The 25171-nt window shown below is 46.3% G+C and overlaps 1 protein-coding gene across 4 annotated transcripts in view; it reads right to left on the bottom strand.

Annotated features, from left to right (window-relative positions):
- EFR3B (EFR3 homolog B) overlaps positions 1-17631 on the bottom strand; it is an 89396-nt gene extending 71765 nt beyond the window's left edge. For 3 of the 4 annotated variants that reach the window (XM_055327548.1, XM_055327549.1, XM_055327550.1), the window contains exon 1: positions 17018-17137. In XM_055327548.1, the coding sequence (XP_055183523.1) occupies positions 17018-17102 (85 nt within the window). In that variant the 5' untranslated portion in view covers positions 17103-17137. Of the gene's footprint in view, positions 1-17017; positions 17138-17563 lie in introns of those variants that run through there. The other variant, XM_055327552.1, reaches the window with a different exon arrangement.
- Between the last annotated feature and the right edge of the window lie 7540 nt (positions 17632-25171).

Raw genomic sequence — 25171 nt, 5'->3', positions numbered from 1 at the left:
AGAAATTAGGATTTAGGATTTACAACGCATATATGCCTTCCCCGTTCCCATAACATGTCCAGCTTCCTACTGTGGTCACTAAGCAGCCTATAAAAAGCAGGGTTACTCACCTCTAGCTTTCCAAATGAACACACAGTATCAAATATAGAACCCAGAGGAAGCTTCATTGTTAGGGAGCCAAACTGATTGAGAGCAAGTGTGAGTGCTCTAAATATATAGAGGAACTAGCAGATTTAAGATGCAGACTCTTATGGGCTATGAATCCAAGATCAATCACTTAAGAGTCCAAATATATAATCAGAAAGTCTGTCACAGCACGAGCTGTCAGTGCCAGAACGCAAAATCGGCACCATGCCCAGAGATGCTAAAAAATAAAGCCAGGACCAGGGTGGTCGCAGTGCCAGAGGGAAAATTTCAAAAGCAACACTTTTGAAATGCAAAACAGAATCAGGAGCAAGTACCAGAATTCTGCAAAAATGCAAAACAAGTACTAGGTTGAGTCATACTAAAAATGCCAAGTAAGCAGCAGGCCGAGCACAGCCAAGACTCATTTTTAATGAAGCAGTTCTAGCGCACATGGGTGTTTTGGACAAACCGGCACGGGGAATAAAGTCCTCCCAGCAGGTTCTGGCCTCTGCAAGAAGCAGAAAGCAGGTGGACTAGGAAGACAGCCCGGTGAGTGCAGTGTGTCTCTGAAAGCAGAAACCCAGCTGGAAAGGAACAGCTCCTTAGAAAGCTCTCAATGAGAACTGCAGAATGGCTCCTTGGAAGCATATCCTCGGGCCGTGTTACTGCTCTGTTGTCATTCAAAAGGATGTTCATAGTAAAATATCTATTATGACCTCACCTGTTCATATGAACGTCAGCTAACATTAAGCTCTCATTATGTGTCAGGAACTCCTAAGAGGTTTGAATGCATTATGTTATGTAATCCTCCCAACAATATTGAGGGGGAGGTTTCCCCATTTTACAGATGAGGAAAATTGAGGCTTAGAGACTTAAGTAACCTATCCAAAGTCATACCACTGTTAAGAGAGGTAGCTGGAATTCAAACCGATCTGTTCACACTTGACACTTGACCCTGGCCTATAAAGGAGACACTGAGATTTATTCCTTTCTGTGTGTCCTTAGGGAAAAAAAAAAAATTAACCAGGTCTTTGTGCAGAGATGTCACAAGCCAGCACATTTTTAAGAATTATTAAGACCAGGTGAATAATAAGGCTCAGAATTCTTAAGCAGAAGACATCGCTGTGGGCCATGAGGTCATGGAAGCCCCAAAGAAGAAATGGAAAAATCAATTCTGTATACATGCCCGGCCCGGCTCAGCCATCAGCCAATGCCTATGTTGGTACTGAGACGGTGTTGTAGACCTGGTAAAGCCAGGCTTTAGTTTGTCATTTAAAGTCCCAGAGAATGCCAGTGGCAGCTCTCAAAAGGCCTTACAACAGATGGCCCTGCTCTGTGGGCCCTCTGCCCACTGCCCTGCCGGTACCATCAGCTCCCCGGCTGCCAGTGAGGAGCTGGACTTCCCGGGGCACTTTCCTCCACTCTCTGCTCAGCAAGTAAGTTGTCTAGCAGCATACCCGCCCTGACCAGCAGCTCTCAATGATTGCTTTTACTGGGGTGCTGGGGACCATCTTGGGCTGCGGGTAAGATCCCTGGTGCCGGCTGGCACAGGTCCTTGGCTGTCTCCTGGCACACCGACTGCCAGCAATGCAAAACAGACCCACTATTGTTTACATGCATGTTTTCTTCTTTAGCTGGGTTTCGTACGGTCTTACTGCAATATAATTAACATGCAGTAGATGCTCAGATCTTAAGAGTTCGCTGACTTGAGTTTTGACAACTGTTTATACACTTGTGTAACCACCACTCAAACAATAGATAAAACATTTTGGATCCCTCTAAAGAGTCCCCCTTTCTAGTCAAGCCCCTTACCCAACCACTATCATCTGACTTCTAACTTCTATCATCATAGATCGGTTTTTGCATGCAGTCTTGCATAATTGTTTCTAAAACATAATTAGAAGATTCTAGATAACTCTCCACAGGCTCTTGACGATGAAAAATATTTTTAATTATATTTGTGTTCCACCATGAAAACACATGCTCACTACACAAAATGTGAAAAAAACCACAATATTTTTTAAAGGAAATTCAAAAATCATCCATAATCCTATCACATGGAAATAACCACTGTTAGTATTCCAGTGGACTTCTTTCAGGGCTAGTACACATGCATTGATTATAGGCTGGCTCCCTAGTGGAGCATGAGCTTTTTTTGTAAATAAATAAAGCTTGTTGCTGCTCATCTCAGAGCAGGCCATTTAGGGCTGTCTGTGTGAGAGGCGGCTTGATAAAAAAAACTAACCTGCAATTTAGGGCGCCAGGGTTCAGAGGAGATCAACATCTGAATTCACTGTTTATTTTCTTCTGTGGAATATGTCTTGCATGCCTTTTCCCCTGGACCTCTAACGGAAGTCACTGCTTACAAGGACAGTCGCTAGCTCCTTGAGATACACCCCTCACCTAGTATACACATTTGCCAGCCACTCAGACCACCCCTAATGGACCCTTCAAATCTCATCATCATTCCAGCCACTTCCACCACTACAGGGCAGTATCAGACACATCCTCAATTTTATTTATTTAAATCTTTCTTCAAAAGAAAAAGAAGGTACTTTTGGGACGCCTGGGTGGCTCAGTGGTTGAGCGTCTGCCTTTAGCCCAGGTCCCGATCCCGAGGTCCTGGGGTCAAGTTTTGCATCAGGCTCCCCTGCAGGGAGCCTGCTTCTCTCTCTGCCTAGGTCTCTGCCTCCTTCTGTGTCTCTCAAGAATAAATAAAATCTTTTTTTTTAATTGGTACTGTAATGATATTCTTCATTCAAGTTGGAGGAGTTTTTCAGAGAGCCAAAGAATATGATGACATCAGTTTGTGGTCTCCTTTTCTGTACACCCCTGAGCAATCAGGTGACTAACGCTAGGTCATCAACCATGTCTGAGGCTGAATAATGTCCCATTGTATGTATAGATCACATTTTGCTTATCCATTTAGCTGTGGATAAGCACTTGGGTTGCTTCCACTTTGGGCTATTTTGAAAAATGCTGCTATGACCGTGGGTGTACAAATACCTTTTTGAGGCCATGTTTTCACTTTTTTCAGTATATATCCAGAAGTGGAATTACTGGATCATATGGTAATTCTATTTTTAGTTTTTTGAGGAGCCGCCATACTGTTTTCCATAATGGCTCTATCATCTCGCATTCCCACCAGCAGTGCACATGGGTTCCAATTTCTCTATATCCTCACCAACACTTATTTTCTGCTATATATATAAATATAAATAAATATATATATATATAATAGCCATCCTCATGACTCTGAGGTGATATATTATTATGGTTTTTATTTGTATTTCCCTAATAATTAGTGACACTGAGCATCTTTTCATGGGCTTGTTGCCATTTATATACCTTTGAAGAAATGTCTAAAGTCCTTTGCTGATTTTTTAACAAGTTTGTTGTTGAATTGTAGGTACTTTTTCAGAGAGAGAGAGCATGTGTGAGGTGGGTGGGGGTGATGTAGGGGATGGGTAGAGGGAGAGGGAGAGAGAGAATCTTAAGCAGGCTCCAGGCCCAGGGCAGAGCCTGACTGGAGACTTGATCTCATGACCCAGAAATCATGACTTAAGCCAAAATCAAGAGTTGGATATTTACCTGACTGAGCCATCCAGGTGCTCTGGCACTCTTTATATATTCTGGATAGTACTCTCTTATCAGATGTCTGATTCACAAATATTTTCTCCCATTCCATGGGCTGCCTTTATACTCTATTGCTAGTGCCCCTTGGTGCACAAACGTTTTTAATTTTGATGTGGTCCAATTAATGATGGTATTTTCAGTAAGAATCCAGGCATAATAGAGGAAAATAGCATTGGAATGAAACAGACATGCTTCTTTTCTTGGCTATGCCACTTAATGAGCTGGTTGACCTCTAGCCAGACATTTAACTTTTCTGAACATTCTTTTTTTTAAAGATTGTATTTTAAACTAATCTCTACACCCAACATGGGGCTCAAATTTCGAACCCTGAGATCAAGAGTCACGTGCTCCACCGACTGAGCCAGCCAGATGCCTCCTTTTCTGAACTTTCTTATCATTATTATCTGAAAATGGGTCAGGGGAAAGGAATATCACCCCCTCCCTAGGATTTTTGTGAAATGTGAATTACATAAAGCAAGAATCAGGGGAGGCCAGGTGGCTCAGCGGTTTAGCGCCACCTTCAGCCCAGGATGTGATCCTGGAGACCCGGGATAGGGTCCGTGTGGGGCTCCCTGCATGGAGCCTGCTTCTCACTCTGCCTGTGTCTCTGCTTCTCTCTCTCTCTCTCTCTCTCTGGGTCTCTCATGAATAAATAAATAAAATCCTTTTTTAAAAAAAAAGCAAGAATCGTAGTGCCTAGCACTTGGAAGGTACACAGCTCTTATCCATGCTTATCCAATATACTTGTCAGCTTGCATCTTCCCATTCAACAGGACCCCAGGACAGACACTGTTTGTATTAACAAAGGGATCATTATTCTCATCTGATCAATGAGGAAATGGATGCATAGCCAGGTTACATAAAGGTCCTGAGATCCCAGTGTCTATGTTGCCATCCAGCACTTTTGAAACAGCTCTTGTGAGTGCACCCTCAGCCCCTGCTTTCTCACCCACAGGACGGATGACAGGTGCTCCAGCCCATTAGCAGACCCAAGAACTGGGAAACCCTTAAAGATCATACAGTCCAGCTCTCCCAATTTGCAGATGGTGAAACTAAATCTGAGGGAGGTTGGGAATTTTGCTCAAATTCACAAAGCCAGAATCAGGCCTGATGGCCAACTCTCCCTCCCAGCACAGGAATGAATGTCCTTGATCGAGCAGAAGGAAAGCATTGTATGACGTCCAGGACTGCCCACTCCTCAGAACACTCAGCCTTGTTCTTCTCCGATAGTGTTGTCTGGGGAGAAGTGGACATTCCTAGTAGCGCTAAGGAATAGCTTTGGGGTGGAACTTCTCAGGACAGTCAGACATGTTTACTGCCTTTACCAGCTGCTGGGCCAGGCAGCTAGTAGGACCAGGCACTTTCAGAAGTTGGATGGGAACACTATGGAAAGACTTTGGTGTTTGTTTTCTCTTCTATTCTGTCTATGACCCTCAGCCAAGATTTGCATACTTGCTATTCTACTCAGCTCTTCCATACTCCAGCTCTGAGACTGCAGGTGCACAAGGCTGTGTACTGCTTTATCCAGGAACATTCTGGTGAGGTGCCTCCAAGCAATGAGAAAACAGATATTTAAGAGTGCCTGGGTGGCTCAGTTGGTTGAGCATCTGCCTTAGGCTCGGGCTGTGATCCCAGAATCCTGAGATCGAGCCCCCACATCGGGCTCCTGGCTCAGTGGGAACTCTGCTTCCCCCCTCCCTCTGCTCCTCCCCCTGTTCATGTTCTCTTTCTTGATCATTCTCTCAAATAAATTAAATTTTTAAAAAACCAACAGACATTTCTTTTTCTTTTTTTTTTTTGCCTCAGAGGGCCTTTTTATCTTTCTTGTTTCACAAAAGAAGAATGTACAAAAGATATGAATGGAAATCAAAATAGAGATTTGCCCATAATTATACTACTAAGTGACCTTCCTTTTTGAAGAAAAAGATTGTGATATTTATTCTGAGCTCCACAAACCAAGGAAAAATGTGTGAGAATGTTTCTCGAACTGCCCTTCACCATTTCTGCAGGCAGACTAATTAGCTGTTTCTCATAACTGACACTGTCAAAGTCTAGACGGAAAGTCATGGTTATATTCTGGAATATTCTTTACTGTACACATTATGACCAATGGGGGAAGACAAAGTAAAATGATGAAATATTGTTGCTGTTGCTACAGGATTCATTCTGAGATACCCCCCCCATCCTGGCCCTGCCCACTATCGTTGGTGCTCCAGAAACATAGACTGCTCATAGACTGCTCTGGATGGATGGATGGATGGATGGATGGATGGATGGATGGATGGATGGGGAGATGACACATATAATTATTATATAGTTAAATGCAAACATTTGAACACTTCCTACAAACCAAACATCTCTGCTAGATGCTAAGAAAAATAAAGATAATTAAATAGAGGCTGTGTCTTTCAGAGTGTCACAGATCTAGTGTAGAAAGAAAGAAATGACATTCAGTGTAACAAATAAATGACAAAAATAACAAGCAAAGCATAAGATACAATGGGGACACAAAGAAGATTGTGGCAGGAGGCTGTGGGGCTCTTGATTTTTTTCAACATCATCTTTGATGCACCTGCTTTAGAAGCATCCCTCCTGTACAAGTAGTGAGAAGACGTCACATTACAGGCTTTCTGTTCTGAAGAAACTCTGCCAAGGTCTTTATAAATGCTCTTGTAATTTGGGGATTCTTTTTCACAGTTTATAAACATTATTTAAACTATTGTCTACCTAAAAAGAAAGTTGGGACACAGAGCAAAGTCTTTCTCAATAAGCATGAGATGAAGCATGGAGCTCTGCCAAGCTAAGAATCTAAGACTCCTGCTTCCCAGGTGCTAGAATTTATCTAGGTCCTTTTGTAGGGTGATGGCAAAGTCAGTATTTGAACCCAGAAGCCCTAATTCTCAGATTTATAGTCAGACCACAGGATGTGAATTAGGGCACTGAGCTTAAAAGTCATAGATGTAAAGCTACAACAGAACTATGCCACATCTACTAAAGTATTCGGTTTGGAATTCTTCCCTTACGGTGAAATTTGCTGTTTGGCATAAGGTGCATGAATTGCCACCAGGTACGAGGGCAGTGTTTGATCTCACATGAAGCTCTGTGAGCACCTGCTTAGGAGACAGTGGAGAGAAATGACTTCAGCCAGCTGCATGACCTTGAGCAAACTGTTGGACTTTTAAATCTCTGTGCCCCCAGCTCAGCCACAGAAAGAATGGCACCCACCATCAAAGGACTGTTCTGAGTTGAGATAATGAGTAGAATGACACGGGGTTGCTAACTGTCAGTAATACGTAAGAACTTAGCATAGTATAAGACTCGGCTAAAGGGGCCCTGTCTATCCTCTTGGTGGTCTATAAGATTTTCTGGTCTTTCTGGTGCAGGGATGAAAGGAAGAGAGTCACAGACTGCCAATCTGTGAATGGTTCTCGAGGAGACCCGAAAGTGCTCAACATAATCAGCATTCTGGTGGTCCCATCTCAGGGGCCCCACCTGGCAGGCAGATTTCACAGAGGCAGGTGTCTAGCTCACAAGATGGAAGCCACTCACTGGTTTTACTTTTTTTAACCTTCTATCTAAGACATTTAAAACAGAGTCTAAACATAACACCTCCATCCCTGTATATAGGGATTGTCACTGTTTCTGGAAAGGTTAAGGGCATGCCCCAGAAACATCCATTAGAATTGCATGGATGGAAAAAAAATTGGTTGGATGGGGATAATATCACTTTTTTTTTTAATTTATGATAGTCACAGAGAGAGAAAGAGAGAGAGAGAGGCAGAGACACAGGCAGAGGGAGAAGCAGGCTCCATGCACCGGGAGCCTGACGTGGGACTCGATCCCGGGTCTCCAGGATCGCGCCCTGGGACAAAGGCAGGCGCCAAACTGCTGCGCCACCCAGGGATCCCGATAATATCACTTTTGATAGGCATAGAGTTCTGTGTATGGCAACATACTCACCTAGACAGTATCTCTTTTGACCCCATCGGTAGACCCTCACCACATCAGACAGACTGATTATCCCTATTTTACAGGGGAGGAAATGGGCTCAGAGGGAGGGAAACTACCTGTCCAGGGTTCTATAGGTAGGGAGTGGTTATCTGGGACTGGGGCTACTGTCCCCCTTTCCCCCACATGGCTTAGTCCCGACCCACCCCTCAGAGGCAGCGATCACTACATCCAGACTAGCTGGACCTGAAGGTGTGGGGCTTCGGTGTGGAGGAGGTTTTTTTTTTTTAAGATTTTATTTAATTATTCATGAGAGATACACACACACACAGAGAGAGAGAGAGAGAGAGAGAGAGAGAGAGGCAGAGACACAGGCAGAGGGAGAAGCAGACTCCTTGCAGGGAGCACGATGTGGGACTTGATTCCAGGTCTCCAGGATCACGCCCTGGGCCGAAGGCAGGCGCCAAACCGCTGAGCCACCCGGGCTGCCCGGGAAGGAGTTTTAATTCACAGGCAAACTGTTAGAGAAGCAAAGGTCCTCCTGCTGGAGCATCTGGGTGGCTCAGTGGTTGAACATCTGCCTTTGGCTCAGATGGTGGTCCTGGAGTCCTGCATCAGACTCCCCACAGGGAGAATGCTTTTCCTTCTGCCTATGTCTCTGCCTCTCTCTGTGTTTCTCATGAATAAATAAGATCTAAGAAAGAAAGAGAAAAGAAAGAAAGAAAGAAAGAAAGAAAGAAAGAAAGAAAGAAAGAAAGGAAAAGAAAAAAGAAAGAAGAAAGAAAGAAAGAAAGAAAGAGAAGGAAGGAAAGAAAGTCATCCTGCTAAAGAAGGTGCCCAGTGGGATGCCTGGGTGGCTCAGCAGTTGAGCGTCTGCCTTCGGCTCAGGGCATGATCCTGGGATCCTGGATCGAGTCCCACATCGGGCTCCCTGCATGGAGCCTGCTTCTCCCTCTGCCTATGTCTCTGCCTCTCTCTGTGTGTGTCTCTCATGAATAAATAAATAAATCTTAAAAAAAAAAAAAAAAAAGAAGGTGCCCAGTATCCCAGGCCAAGTGCTGACTGGAGAGCATGTCTTGAAGAACACTGCTAGTCTAGGCATGTGTGTAACTCGGTGGTGGTTGTGACAGCCCCACTCTGCTCCCTTCCTGTCCCTCTCTCTGTGACACATGGCTGTGCCTCCTCAGATCTCATGCCATCACTGGCTCCTATATCCTCTTTTGGCCATAGCAGCCTGCTCTCTTGGCTCCTCTCTTACTTACTCATGCATACCTAGGGCTTTCCCAGGGCCCTTTCTCTCCCACAAAGCAAAGCAATGATAAAGGAGGTAAGAAGGGTTCCAAGAGGCAGAGGACCCCGTTCAGAAGTGAGAGTTCCCAGCTTCCATGCTAACTAGCTTGGGACCAAGGAGAAGGCACCGTCCCCTTCAGGGCTTCATGCCTGTCTTCCGCACTCCCCACTGCGGCCCCAAATTAATATGTGTGAGTCTGTGAGGTACAGTGAGCTCTACAGAGGAAAGGCCTGTATTCTCTGAAAAAAATCATATTATGGTGCAGGCCAGTGCTGTGGAAGGGAGGGGGAGTCCACACTCCACCTAGATTGAAATCCCAGCCCTATCACATAACTGTGTAGCTGTGGGCAGGTTACTAAACCTCTCAATGCCTCCCTGCTCTCATTTCTAAAATGAAAATAATAATCCTTAACTCATAGAATTTGGAGAAGATTAAATCACTTAATACATAAAAAGTGCATAGATTACTGCTCAGCACACAATAGTGCCCAGTGAATGGAAGCTAAAGTGATAGTAATTGTATTGCCATTTGAAATACATTTAGGGCTGAAAAATGTAGAGGGTCAGGTTACAAAGGTAAATAAAAAGATGATACTTAATTTAGGATTCACTCATTCAATAAAGTTTTTGAGTGCCTTATTCTGTACCAGGTAGTGTCCTTTTTTTTTAAGATTTTATTTTTATTTATTTATTCATGAGAGACACAGAGAGAGAGGCAGAGACATAGGCAGAGGGAGAGGGAGAGGCAGGCTCCCTGCGGGGATCCCAAAGCAGCACTCAATCCCAGGACCCCAGGATCACACCCTCAGCAGAAGGCAGATGCTCAACCATTGAGCCACCCAGGCATCCCTACCAGGCAGAGTCCTATGCCCTAAAGAGGCAGTAGGGAGAGAGAGAAATGATTCCTTGTTTTCATGGAGCTGACAGGCTAGTGGAGAACATACAGGAGAAATATTGGATTGTGATAAACAGCTGTGCAAGGCAGTAAACTAAGGCACATGGATGAGAGGAACCAGGCAGTCTCCTTCACTGCAAAGGCAGGAATGGCTTCTCTAGGGAGCAAACTCTCTGAAGACTCACGGCCATCTGTGGAAGGAGAAATCACATCCGCGGCCTTGAAGTGGTTCAAGAGCCTCAGTGAGTCTTGGTTTACTGCAAACCAGGAAGGAAGCTGAGAACAGAGCCAGGAGCAATTTCAAGGTAAGGAATCAGAACCCACAAATTTGTATTTGGACAGGTCTTAATACTCTCCAAACTGGCAGGGAGCACATTAAGGGAACTACATTTGCAAAAGAAAAATCTAATTTAGATCAATATTTATGAAATATCTTGTCTTTTTGGTGGAACTCAGGCAGGATTTTTCTCTCGGATCTTAGCATCTCAGAAAGCTGTTTTGGGCTAAGGCAACTGGAAAAAACACACATATCTACAGATGCTATGAGTCTTGCAAATGACTTTCCCCCTCTTTTTTGGCCTACAGAAGCTCAAAACTGAATTTCCTGCAGAAAACTCAAAACTCAGTTTGCAACAGGAGCTGCTGCTATGCACTCCCCACCAAAATAACTTTATTCTTGGCTTTATTTTTTTTCTGTATAATTCTTGAATTTTCCCTGCTTTGATCTCTTTATTATATTGCAGGTATGTGAACATGTGTATGTGTATGTATAAAGTATAGGCTCTCAATCATCTTTAGAACAAATTAGAGTATAATAACTTTATAGCCCTAAGTAATTTAGCACCTATTTTGAAATATTTTTTTCTTTTTCTTGTTAAAAAAATTTTTTGAGAGAGAAAATAAACTATTTTCTGTACATGTTTGTATAACTCACATTGATGTAGCATGGAAAATTTTTTTTTTAAGTTTCAATTCCCTTCCCTTCCCCACCCCACCTCCATCCCGAGTCCTACTGCTTTTTTTTAAGAGACAAACATTTCCCACTGAAAATGCACCATTCTAAGGGGGCCAAAGCTTTCCCACCCTGGTTACTGCCTGTGCCTGCAACAACTCTACTTCCCTTCATTTTCACTTTATCCCGCCCCTCCCCCAATTCCATTCTGTAGAGTGCCCCCAGCTTCATTTCTCTAGAAGATCAATTGTGCAAATCAGCCTTTTGGCAGTTTAAAATCTTCAATGGCTCCTAACGTTCATAGAGTTAAGTGAAAAAACCCTTATTTCGACAAAAATCTCCTCCATCAAGTTGTTCCCCAACCTGATCTCTACCCAAACCTAGGTAGCACCTGCCCCTAATTCTCTCTGGACAGGTCTTCTCTTTCCCCACCTCCATGTACCTTCTCACACTGGTGCCTCCACCGGGAACACCCTCACCCTCTTCTCCATTTAGTCCTCAGACCCCCTTGAAAGTCCTTCCAAATGGTTTCACCTCCAAGTGGTCTCTTATATTTTATACCTCAAGATACTGCTGGCTGAACATCTTAATGAATAACTCCTGGATCCTGCAACACTGCAACTTTACTGAATCTACCTTTGTATCATTTACAGTCTCACATGTTTAACAACTTGGTTACCTACTGAAATTGTAATCTTCTTGACAGAAAGGGCTTCTCTAAGTGTTTTTTTTTAATTCCCCTTGATGCCCTATGGAATATCATATGTAGCTGACACTCCAGAAATACTTGACAGTGTGCATCTTCAAAACACAGAGCATAAAGCAGATAGCAGACAAGTAGTTAATATCCTCAATAAATAAAGGACTCACTTGTATGAAAATCCACTAAAATGCAAATGGCAAAAATACACACTAACTGCTTAACTGCTAGAAATAAAGAATACAAGTTAAAATGATACAACTTTTCTATCAAATTAGCAAAGGTTGGGGGGAAACTTCAATATTTAATGCTTTTGAGAGTATAGGGGGACAGGTACTCTCAGGACTGCTAGTGGGATTACAATTATATAAACAAAATAACTTGACAATATGTAACAAATATTTTAAATGTTTATATACCTTGATCAGCCCATTTGGAGGGCTATAGCCTAGGGAGATAGTCTAAAATTCAGAGAAAGCTTTGGTACCCTTCCCAGGGTCATAATACTGTATGTACAACCTAAATGTGCAAAAAGGAAATGATACTTCCACTCAGTGGATTGTTACATAGCCATTAAAAATGGCAGCCGTGAACCAGGGCAGGGCAGGGGCAGGCAGGAATGCTTATATTGTAATGTTAAAGTAGAAAAAAAAAATACAAAATGATGTAAAATAATTCCAACCACATAAATGCATAAAGGAAAGATACCAAAACAGTAAAAGTGATTATACTTCTTATAGTTTACTGTGTTTTCCAGATTTTCTAGAAGTATTGGATGACTACCAGGAAAAAAAAAAAAAGCTTTTCATATTAGATTTTCCTTTTTTTTTTTTTTTTTTTTTAAATATAAGGAACAGTCTCCCAAGCACTGATATCAAGCTTTTGGGACATACATTTTTGTTTCCCCCTGGCCTTTTTTATTAAGAAACAGAGAGGAGAGAGTTGAGGAAAGGGAAGGAGGAAATGGGAGCAGCCCTCTTATCCTGATTAATCTCTGCAGTGAGGTGGGCGGGTGTTGTCATCTTTGCAGAGCCAGGAAACAGGTTCAGAAAGGCTCAGGTCCAAGGTTACCTGAAGGACAGAGTCAGGGTTCAGACCCAGGCTATGGGCCCCTCAGTGCTCCCTCACCTTCACACTCAGGGTAACCCAGCCAGGATGAAGCAAGGAATTGCAAGGTAAGGGCAGAAGGTGAATACCAAATCCTAATGGTCATTTCTATAATAATATTTTTTAAAACATTGGTTTTAGTGAGTAGGACTGTGGACAGTTTTTTCCCTCCTCTTTCTTCTAGACTTTCTGTAAGGCAGTATTAACTTTCTACTTTTATACATGTGCAAAAAGAAAATTGCGCTTGGATTAACTGAACTGTGAGCTGCAAGGAGATCTCACCCTGCTCGAGGGGACCAAGGGAATTGAGGTGGGGTGGGGTGGGCTAAGAGGAGGCAGGGCACACAGCTCCTGGCCCAAGCCAAACACCACACCATAGGGCTGCAGGAGCCTCAAGATTTGGGGGAGGAGACTGCAGCATGTGTGTGTGTGTGTGTGTGTGTGTGTGTGTGGTGGGAGTTGCCTGTGATGAGGAGGAGCAGCAGGAGCTATAGAGCTTTCTGCGACAGTGAGCATTGCACCTCAGAGGGAGTCAGCTCCACCCTGCAGCTTCCACACCAACCACACAGGTTGCACACATGCGTGCTCTGTAAGACACCTTTAGAGAAGGCTGTGCGCCATGGCTCACTGGCCTACAGTCAGCATTCTCAATCACAAAGCATGAAGACAGGCAGGTGTTGAGGATGAGACAGGATCTAGAGTTAAAGAGGGATTTGCGAGGGATGCCTGGGTGGCTTAGTGGTTGAGCATCGCCTTTGGCTCAGGCTGTGATCCCGGTGTCCTGGGATTGGGTCCCATATCGGGCTCCCTGCAAGGAGCCTGCTTCTCCCTCTGCCTGTTTCTCTGCCTCTCTCTGTGTCTCTCATGAATAAATAAATAAAATCTTAAAAAAAAAAAAAAGGAGGGATTTGTGAGAGCAGCTTCTGTTCTAGTGGGATCAGGCTCCGTGGACTGTGGTTCTGGGAAAATCCTGTCCAGTGGCTTTCCATGGCCCACTGCCCTCATCCTGAAGGGTAGTGTTTCTTGGAGAGCTCTGCTTCACCTCGGTAGGTAAGTGGGACACTCCCAGGCAGGACTGCTGTGGCTCCATCCCAGGAGAGAGGGATAGGGAAAATTAGTTAGACAATTCTAACACAAAGAAACATTAAGGGGAATTCTTCTCTTTCCAGAAAATTTGCCTATCCTCTTTCTACCCCAGTACCAAATGTTTTTATTTTCCTAGCTCCCTTATCAACCTGTGTTTATCAGTCTAAACAAGAATCTGGGAAGTCACTGCATCCCTTTGGAGAGCCATTTCCAGAAAGTGACTGGGGTTTAGGAAGTAAGGAGGTAGGAGGGGTGAGTTTGGCAAAGGGGAAGCAGAAGCAGTTCAGGGGCTTGAGTGGCCAGTGAAAGAAGGTGATCAGCATGGTTATGCTGGAGTGGGAGGTGATGTCAAACAGTCGTCCAGGAGCTGGCAGAGAGGAAAAGAGAAGGGTAGAGGCCCAAGACAATCTGAAGGGACCAGGCTCTTGAGCGACCTGTCTTGTGAGTGCAGAACCTCTTAATGTACTGTCACACCCACTACCCAGCTTTAAGGCTCACCCACAGACCCAGGAGGCATAGATGGACACTCACTCCATCAGTTCATACCGAGACGTAATTCCAAGGGATGACCCCGCTTATTTGTGGCCCCAAAACCATGAGCTGGCTCTTGGATTGAGTGGGTGGACCTCAGTTCTAAGATTCTGTCTCGAATAGCACTGTGTCCTCTAGCCAAGACAAGGGGCTCTTCTCCCACAGACAGAAGAAAGAGGAGGAAGGAGATTGACAAATTCATAGTGGATCAGGTCACCAAGGTAGGTGGTCAAGGGATACCTTTACCTAAAGCTTAGGTGACTTTTGGCTATCCATGGGGCCCCCGCTGCCCATTAGCCACTAAAATCCTGAGTGCCATTTTCCTAATGAGCATTTATTCAAGGCATTCAGGGGAAAGGGGCGCTGAGCTAGGAAGCCTGTTTTCATTTTCCCTGGTTCCACCTATGTCACCTTGGGCAAATCACTTGGAAAATATGGTAAAGCAAGAACCAAACATAAGAAGACTGTGCCTTCCCAACCTCTCTATCCACTTCCTTTTTCATTTCTCTCCTGACGGCTGGAGAGGGAATGATTATGAGTATTCACATGGACCCTTTCTTTTCACAAATTTTAAGAAAACACTGAGATCCAAGCCACTGATCGCTCCCCTTGGAGAGCAGGCTCCCTTTTACAATCTCCTAAGACAAGGCTTTGCACTAAGCAAGACTCAGTAATAATCTCCCAACCAGCACTGGGACAACTTTCCTTTGCTGCAGGCAACTGCCCAGAGGATTCCTTCTTTATAATCTATGAATGATTTAGGAGTAACTACCATCTCTCTTTGCATCTGGAGGAATAAAAACATAATAGAGAAATGAAAAAGCTGTGGTGTATCCAAAAATAACACCCAGCAATGTTGGCTTCCCACTTTACCTTTCTGTACCAACCAACTCTTCCTTGATCTGCTTCATACAACGGAGGCAGATTGGGACCCCCTCAATGTCCAGATATCCGGGATCAATTATCAAACTGTCTCACACTAAATGCAATGAGGTGGCCCAGCAGAACTCAGGTTCCTAATTCTTCCTCACCCTGATGGGCCTGGTCCTTACTCCCTCCCCACTGCAGGTGCCCTGCAGTCACATGCTCTTGTCAAGTGATCTGCTGCTTTGGGCTGCATACTCTGCAGAAAAGAATAGGGGGTAAAGCAAAAAGAAAGAAAATACAGCTTTCTCCTGGGAACCTCACAACCTCCCAGCTTATAAAGCAACTGCCTTGTTACCTTCCTGCAGAGTCCCCACTGGCCAGCAGAACACACTCAAAAGGTCAACCACCCCTCCCTTTGGTGCATCCAAGAGAAAGAGTACTTGCTGAGGGGATCTGCTGATGTCTCAGCCTGGTTCAGAAATGCAGATATGTGACCAATGGGATGGGGGGGGGGATGCGGATGAAAAGGCTGAATTTCTCTCTCTCTCTCAACGGTGAGGCCCGCTGATTGCGGAGCCTTTGTACCATGCTCAGCTTCCTCTGCCTCCACCAAACTTTGTGACTCACAGTCTGTGTGCAGAGTGAAGCAGCTGAGCGGGCCTCAGTGGTGGGTTAAATCGGGAACTCACTCTTCTCCCAACACTCACCTCTCAGCTGTCACCTGAGTCCCTACCTGGCAGTGGGGATGGGAGGTGAGCACAGTTCCAGTTCTTTGGTCCTAAATAGCTGTCAGAACCTGGGACCTGGGTTCTGATGGACTTATGTCCATCAGGATCAGGTCTCTCTCTCTCTGTCTCTCTCTTTCCCTCTGTCTCTCTCTTTCACACACACACACACACACACACACACACACACACACACACACACACCAGGTCAGAGCATCTGGAGGCTCCGTAAGGCAGCTGATTTCTAGACTGGTCTGGGTCTCCAGGGCTCCATCCATTAGAGATGCAGCGTGAGACCCAAAGCGCTCTCTTTTCTTCACCCATGCTGCCTCCAAACCTGAGAAATGCCTGGCAAATTTTTAAAGCAGAACTGTTCATCAGGAGGGTCTGGCTAACTGTTGCACATCAGTTGAGGAGATGGCTGGGGAAGGGGGGAAGAGAGGTAGGTGGGTGGGCAGCCAGAAGGTGGCTGGCTCCCCAGAACTGCGCTGTACCCTCAGCAGCGTCTCCTCCCTCCATCACTGCGGAGGGCAAATCTGGAAGTTGGGAACCTGGGACCCACGGGCCGCAGGGGCGGACTGAGGCCGCGTCCATCCAGGGGCGGCGACACGAGGCTCCCAGCCCTGGCGAGCGCCCCAGCCCCCCGCACCGGCGCCGCCCCCCGCATCCTCGGAGCCCGGCGAGCTCTCCGGCTCCCCGCAGAAAACTCCCCGGCACAACCCGCTTTTGTTAATTCCGCAATCGCTGTCACACGATCACCTCCGCCAACGCTGCCTGCCGGCTGGGCTCCCAGGGTCCAAGAGGAGACCCGCTCGCCCCAGAGCGCGGCCGCTCGGGATCGGGATCGGGATCGGGATCCGGATCGGGATCGGGATCGGGATCGCCCCCGCCCCGCCCCGCCCGCCCCGCGGACGCGCACCGCCCACCCGCCCCACGCCCGCAAATGCCCGGCGCGAAGGACCTCGGAGGACCCGCGGGTCCCCGGCCTGGAGCATCTTTGTCCTCTGAGCGCAGCCGCGCGCGCTCGGGGCGACAGCTGGAACCCCCCGGGCACCGAGGCTGTGCCGCCCGGCCCCGCCGGCCCCGCCGGCCCCGCAGGGGGACAACGGCCCGCGCCCCGCAAGTTTGGAGGCGGGGGCAGAGGCCGCCTTACCGTACATCTCTGCGGGGCGAGCGCCTCCCGGGAGGCCGCGTCGCCGCGTCGCCTGCAGCCAGCCCCGGCGGCGCCTGCCTTTCATTCACAGCCTGGGCGGCGGATGGCGGCGGCCGGCGGCGGCCGGGGCGGGGCGGGGGCCGGAGCGGGGGCGGGACGCGGGAGGGCCGGAGCCGGGAGCCGCGCGCCCAGGCAGCCGCCGGGCGGAGCGCGACCGGCCTCCGCTGGGGTCGCGGGCAGGGCCGCGCCGGGAGGGGAGGAGGCTGTGCTCACGGGGGTCCCGCCCCCGGCCCGGCCGCCCCGCCCCGCCCCGCCCCAGGCAAGTTCCCGCCCTCCGCCCGCCCCGCCCCGCCCCGCCCTCCGCCCGCCCCGCCCCGCCCCGCCGGCCTCCCCGGAACCCCCGACCCCGAGGCGCGTCCTCCCCAGGCTGGGGCTCCCAGGCCCTGGGCGGCGCGTTTTCCAGCCGCAGCGTTCCTCGGGGAGCCGCCCACCCTAATCCCTGCTCCTCTCGGAATGCGCAGGCTGACAGCTGGCCTCGCCACTAACCCGTGGGCCCCGAGGGCCAGCCGGGGCTTCCGAGGCTGCAGGTGTACCCCTCCCCGCCATCTGTCCGGGATGCGGGATGCGTAGGCAGAGCCAAGGGACGCAAGGAAGAGGAACTGAGGAACAACTGCCCTCCCTAGCTTGGCTGCCTTCGCGAAGCCGCATTCCCTAATTAAGAACCGCCCTGGAGCCTTTCCAGCCGGTCTCCGGCCAGGTGCTTGCTGCCGAAGGGCGTCCTTCCTGGGCCAGACCCGCGGGAAACAGCCCACTCCACCCCCTAAGTGCTGCAGGAAGCCGGCTTGCTTCTCCTCTCTCCGATTATACGTGTAATTCACACGCTTCGAGCCCAGGATCCTCTCTCCCTGTGTCCCAGGCCGACTTCACCCTCTGTGACTTCAGGAGAAACAGACTGGAGGCTGAAGGCTCAAGCCCCAGCGCCCTGATAAACATCTTCTGGCCCAGCCCAGGGCTTCTCTAAGGCTTCTCCATCCAGCCTCCTTTGTCTCACACATTCATTCACCTGGCCTTCCCTTCAGTGCCTCAGTTTCTCCTCCTGCCCCATGGCTGAGGGGTTTTGTCCCTACCAAGTAGGAGTGAGGGAGCTAACAACCTTAAGGATTGTGATGACTCCCATTTTACAGAAGAGGAAACTGAAGCGGTTAATTTGTGTTCTTCTTCCTAGATATTGAGCTGTGTTTCTGCAGGCCAGTCTCCTACCCTCTCTGAACCTCAGCTTCCTGCAGACTATAGGGAAATTTATATAAAATCTCATGAGGGGCACCTGGGTGGCTCAGTGGTGAGCATCTGCCTTTGGCCCAGAGCGTGATCCCAGGGTCCCACGATGGATCAAGTCCCATGTGGCGCTCCCTGCAGGGAGCCTGCTTCTCCCTCTGTCCGTGTCTCTGTTTCTCTCTCTGTGTTTCTCATGAATAAGTAAGTAAAATCTTAAACAAACAAAAAAAATCCTACATGAAAGTACACGGTAGGCACTCACACAGTTATTTTTTTCCCTTCTTTACCCAAGGCAGGGAACAGAACTGAAGAGAGAATCCTGGTTGCTGGACTCTTGGATCAGTGCTCTCTCTTTGTATCCCAAACTCACGCTTCCTATTTCTCTCTGGCCTTACCACCTCCTCCTACTCCCTTGCTGTTTCCAGATTTTGTTCCTGTTCCTTTAAATCTTTACCTCTCTCAGCAGCACACATGAGCCCTGGAGCATTTTTGCCCCCCATGCCCCCCCCCGGAGGGTTCTCAGGTCTCATATTTAGTCTAGACCCTTAGATGACTTACAAAGATGCTCTGTCTCTATTTTCCAGTTTTGGGAGGTCAAGTGGCTTTGAAATCTGCTGAGAGTCACACCTGAACCAGGGCAGAAGGGAGAATTTGGAGTCAAGCTCCGTCTGGACACCTGGAGATATTCCCAGCCCACAGTTCTGTTCAACACAAAATATGCTCATTAAACACTGGTGCCTGCAGCATAATGGCAAATGCACTGTCTTCATGGAGTGAAATGTCTGGCAGGTGTTATTCCCACGTGAGGAAGTTGGGGGGGGCACAGTCTTTTGGCTCACAGATTTTGTTTTTGTTTTTGTTTTTAAGATTTTATTTATTTGAGAGAGAGAGAGAGCACAAGTGACTAAGCAGGGGGAAGAGGAGGAAGAGGGAGAGGGACAAGCAGACTCTGCATTGAGCATGGAGAGTGGGCTCCATCTCAGGACCCTGAGATCATGATCTGAGCTGAAATCAAGAGTCAGGTGCTTAACCAACTGCAGGTGTCCCTGGCTCACAGTTTAAACATAAGTGCAGAACCCAAGGGTCCCAATATGCAGGATAGTGTGCCATCAAGTAGCTATCAGCAATTTAGGTGAATTGTGGTAAAGAGGAAAGGTCAGAATTGCGATTTCTATCGCAGCTAGGTTCTTTTCTGTATCTGCAGAAATCCAAAACATGGTGATGAGTATGGCAGAAAGGAAAGTGGAGAAGAAATAACATTTATTGTGTATGCACTATGCATTGGGTTCTGGGTCAAATACTTTACACAGGTTATCTCTGCTAACATTCAGCAACTTTGCAAGGTCACTAGTATTATTCCCATTTTTCAGCTGGGAAACTGAGTTCCAGAAAGATGCAATAACTCAGTAAATATCAAGCAGGGATTCAAGCCCAGAACACTCTGCCCGGGACTCATTTTTTTCCCACCACACTCTGATGCCTTGCAGTCCACACTGATGTACACAGAACAAAATTTTATTTAAATTCAATTAATAGGGGATCCCTGGGTGGCGCAGTGGTTTGGCGCCTGCCTTCGGCCCAGGGCATGATCCTGGAGACCGGGGATCGAGTCCCACGTCGGGCTCCCGGTGCATGGAGCCTGCTTCTCCCTCTGCCTGTGTCTCTGCCTCTCTCTCTCTCTCTCTGTGTGACTATCATAAATAAACTTAAAAAAATAAAAAAATTAAATTAAATTAATAAACATATAATGTATTATCGGTTTCAGAGGCTGAGGTCAGTGATTTATCATTCTGATATAATACCCTGTGCTCATTACATCACGTGCCCTCCTTAACATCCATCACCCAGTTACCCCCTCCCCTTCTCCCCCTCCCCTCCAACAACACTGTTTGTTTCCTATAATTAAGAGTCTCTTGTGGTTTGTCTCCCTCTTTGATTTCATCTTGTTTTATTTCCTCTCTTCCCCTATGATCCTCTGTTTTATTTCTTAAATTCCACATATGAGTGAGATCATATAATTCTTTCTCTGATTGACTTATCTCTCACTTAGTATAATGCCTTCTAGTTCTATCTACGTCATTGCAAATGGCCAGATTTCATTTTTTTGATGGCTAAGTAGTAGTCCATTGTGTGTGTGTGTATATATATATATATATATATATATATATCACATCTTCTTTATCCATTCATTTGTCAATGGACATCTGAGCTCTAGTTTGGCTATTGTGGATATTGCTGCTATAATCATCGGGGTGCGGGTGCCCTTTCTATCACTACATTTGTATCTTTGGAGTTAATACACAGTAATGCAATTTCTGGCTCATAGTGTAGCTCTATTTTCAACTTTTTGAGGAACCTCCATACTGTTTTCCAGAGTGGCTGCAACCAGCTTGCATTCCCATCAACAGTGTGTGAGGGTCCCCCTTTCTCTGCATCCTCGCCAACATCTGTCATTTCCTGACTTGTTAATTTTAGCCATTCTAACTGGAGAACAATCGCATTTTAAACTGAGTAGTTTTAACAGTGCAAAGGCCATGCTCCCTTCCTGCTCTTTTACTTGCTTTCACTCCCCTTCCTCATCTGTATTTCATTCCCCCATTACCTGAGTTTGGAGGAGAGAGCAGAGAGGGGTCTCAAGCTATCCAGACCAAAGCAGGTGCTCTAATTTCCACCCTCCTAGGCCATCAGCAGCAGACCCCTGTGGTATTAGCTGTTCCTCAGTCAGGCTGGAGGAACTAACCTAAGGAAAAGTTATTCTTCTTTAGTGAGCGTGCACCCAATAAACACAATTGCTCTGAGCAAGGTGCTTAGCTGCAACAGTTCAGTGATCCCCAGTGACATGAGCAAGCACCACAATTTCCAGAGTTTCCATATGGACCAAAGGTCAAATTTCCCTGGATTTCAGAGAAAGGGGGGCTTAGAAGTGGGAGGCAATCCACAACCATGGCACAAAAACCAGGACCATCATTTGCATCCTGGTCCCCAGCACAGCACCAGGTCCATCCTTCAGCCCAGGAGTCTGACTTGTGATGCTCCAGCCTCACACAGCCACACCAGCTCCACTGGTCTGCTTAGGAGCTTCTAATCACCCCATCAGCCACAAAGCTACAGCAGCTCTTGCTCTGGGCACCAGCCTTGAACAGGCAAGGGCTTTAAAGGGCCTTCCAGAGGGAGGGAAAAAGGCAAGAAGATGACAGCTCCAGGGGATACAGCTTCAGAGGAAAAAAAATTATGAGGCCTAGAGAAGGGTCCAGGGAGAACCAGAGGGGAGAGTGTCCCCTCTAAGATTGTCAAGTAGCTGATTAGCTGTGAAGCCTGAAATAGAAGTCAGGATTCCTGACTCCAGGCCTGGTGACTTGAACTCCTGGCACTTCTTCCTTGAAGCAGGTACCTTGACCTACTTCTCAGAATCCGCAGGGAAAGAACAGCCTATAAAAACAATACCCAAGTCTAGGAGAGTGTGGGTATCTAAGAGCTGAAGAATGCATCTCCACAACACCGAAAACAGCTCACGAGACGGGTCAGTAGGACGTGCTCTTGGCTAGGTTCCTGGAAGCTGCCTGGAGGGACACAGGGGGACAGAGCTCCTTGCTGCCATGAGATCAGGGTCTGAGCAACTGGGGTACATGCAGAAGGCTGCTGCAGACTGATTTCACCTCTAAACCAGATTTTACCAGAGAGTGAGTGAAGTTTGAGGTATTGATTGCTGACATGTCAGAGTTTAAGGTACCCTGAGCAAATTCTCCTACCCTCTTCCCCATCTCTGGTTTACCTTGTGTTCACCCTCCGGGGCAGAGTCAGCTTCCCTTCATTAGTTGCTGCTGCTGCTGCCCGTGGTCCCTGGAGAAGAGGCTCCATTCCCAGGGAAGGTTCAAATCCATGTCCTCTTGCTTCTAGTAAAAAGCTCAGGCATTACCATGCCTTTTGCCCTGACCCTTCTGTCCTTTCACTCTGTCCTTGCTCCCAGCTATCAGGAGGCACCTGTTCCCCACCCATCACCTCCCATCTCCAGCCTGTGTGATTCTTGCTTCTACTGGGACACACTGAAGGACCTGAAGGCCCATGGTGACATTTTCATCCATTGATAGGCATGGCTTAGAAGAAAGGACATGGGAAGCTAATAGCTGATCAGACAGATCATCTCAGAAGGTCAGATCTGGCTTTCTAAACCTTGGCTAAGGAGACCTGTATGGCACCACAGCCAGCAGGAACAGGTTTGCCCAGAGCCTGGCCAACATGGTGAAAGTATGGTTTAAATGAAATTGGAGGACGGAGGAAAACCTGACCACTAGGGAAGGATATGGAACGGACATGTGAGATGCTGAACTCTAAGACCAGGAAAGTGTTTCCAGTGGAGGAAGAACACTGGGGCTTCAATGGGCTGGATGCCAACACTCCACAGAAGTTACCCTGGCTCTCCTGAGCCAAACCCAGGCTCCCCAACCTTGTCAGCTCATAGCCTTGTGTTGGCTTTGGAAAGCACCTCTCCTTTTCTTCCAAAAGATGCTCAGCCTTTGGCAGCCATGCAGTGAGGAATCCCTGGCAATGACCATTTCCCCCTCCCTGGACTTTGCTTAGCCATAGGACCCCTCTTTGATACTCAGTCCCATTTTCAGCTTCTAAATCTCTAGCTTAGCTCTCACTTTTCTGGCTCAGGAAGACAGCTCAGTTCAGTCTCATGACAGGATGCTCAGCAATTCTCAGGTGAAAGTAATAGAGAAGCACACACATATATATATCAACACGCATATAACAAAGAAAGTCAATTTGATGGGGCACCTGGGTGGCTCAGTCAGTTAGGCATCTGCCTTTGGCTCGGGTCATGATTCCTGGGTTCTGGGATGGAGCCCTACGGCTGGCTCTCTGCTCATCAGGGAGCCTGCTTCTCCCTCTCCTTCTCCCACTCCCCCTGTTTGTGCTCCCTCTGCTTGTGCACTCTTTCTTGTCAAATAAATAAAACCATAAAAAAAAGAAAGTCAATTTGATTTTGAACCCATTAATATCTGATGTCTGTTAGGTTTGGACTCAGTGGTGCTCTGATTTATGGGACATGCATTTATTGAGAGCATACTACATGCAAGAGATTCTATTAAACATCACGGGGAGAGAGAACTAAGAATGCTCCCACCATCAAGAAAACTCACAGTCTACTAGAGAAGTCAAGACAGAAAAATGACATATCAGAGGAGGGATCAAAATAGAGTCTCAAGACTCTGAAAACTAAAATGTTGCTTAGAGGAGTTAAGGAAGACAGACATGAATGGGAAGACATCTGTATTCATGGATTAGAAAATTTAATATGGTTGAAATGTCCGTAGTATCTAAAACAATCTTCAGATTCAATACAATTCCTATCAAAATTCCAACAGCATTTTTCTCAGAAATAGAAAAAAATCCTAAAATTAATATGGAGCCACAAAGACTCTGAATAGTCCAAGCAATCCTGAGAAAGCGGAATAAATTAGAGGCAACACACTTCCTGATTTCAAGCTATATTACAAAGTGATAGTAATCAGAATAATATGGTACCAGAATAAAGACAGGTATATAAACCAATGGAATAAAATGGGGAGCCCAGAAATGAACCCTTACATCTATAGTCAAATGACTTTCAACAAGGGTGCCAAGACCATAGGGGAAAGGTTGAGCTCTTCCACAAATAGTCCTGGGACAACTGAATATCATGCAAAAGAATGAAGTTAGACACTTATTTTATACCAAACACAAAGATTGACTCTAAATGGGTTAAAGACTTAAACATAAGGCCAGAAACTATAAAACTCCTAGAAAAAAAGCATACTTGAAAAGCTTTTTGACATTGATCTTAGCAATAATTCTTTGGATATGATACCAAAAGCATAAGTGACCAAAGAAAAAAATAAAGAAATGGACTATAGCAAACTATGAACAACAAAGGAAACAATGAACAAAATGAAAAGGCAGCCTATAAAATGGGATAGAATAATTACAAACCATGTTCCTGGAATGGGATTGATATCTAAAATACATAAGGAACTCATACGACTCAACATCAAAAGAATGAAGAACCTGATTTGAAAATGCGCAAAGGATCTGAATAGACATTTCTCCAAAGAAGAATGGTCAACAGGTATATGAAAAAATGTTCAACATCACTAATCATCAGAGAAATACAAATGAAAACCATGAGATACCACTTCACATACGTTATAAAAAGATAAGAGATAACAAGTGTTATGAGTGTGTGGAGAAAAGAGAACCCTTGTGCACTGTTGGTGGGAATGTAATTTGGTATAGCAAATGTAGAAAACAGCATGGAGGTTACTAAACAAATTAAAAATAGAACTACCATATAACTCAGCAATCCCACTACTAGATATACATCCAAGGGAAATGAAATCAATATTTTGAAGAGATCTGCACTCGCATCCTCATTGCACCATTGTTCACAATAGCCAAGATATGGAAACAACCTAAATGTTCATTAGCATCTTGTTTAGTAGAATGGATTACAGGTGAGGAGCTCATTTCTGTGATTATGTCAATCTCTGAGAAAGTCTAGTCCAATTCTGTACTCAAGAACAGAGGGGATAACTATGGGGAATTCAAGGGTTCTAGAGTCACTGTGAAGTAGATTCTGGCCAAAATTCCACTTATGACCTGACTCCAATAGACCCTCACTTCAACCAGTGGGCAGTAGCAATATTAAGTGTTCTGAAGAATTAGTGTTACATCAAAGTCATTGTCCAATAATCCCTAGCTGATCCTTTTTTTATGGCCACAATCCCCTTTGGGAAAGGTTGGAAGAAATATAAACTTGTGGTGGTTCTGCACTGTTGTGCCTTAAAAAAACCCAGGCTTTCCCTTTATTCATGGAGTCTTAGGTCTAGCAATTTGATG

This window comes from Nyctereutes procyonoides, unplaced genomic scaffold, assembly GCF_905146905.1.
Source record: "Nyctereutes procyonoides isolate TBG_1078 unplaced genomic scaffold, NYPRO_anot_genome, whole genome shotgun sequence".
NCBI lineage: Eukaryota > Metazoa > Chordata > Mammalia > Carnivora > Canidae > Nyctereutes > Nyctereutes procyonoides.
This window is presented reverse-complemented; position numbering and strand designations above follow the sequence as displayed.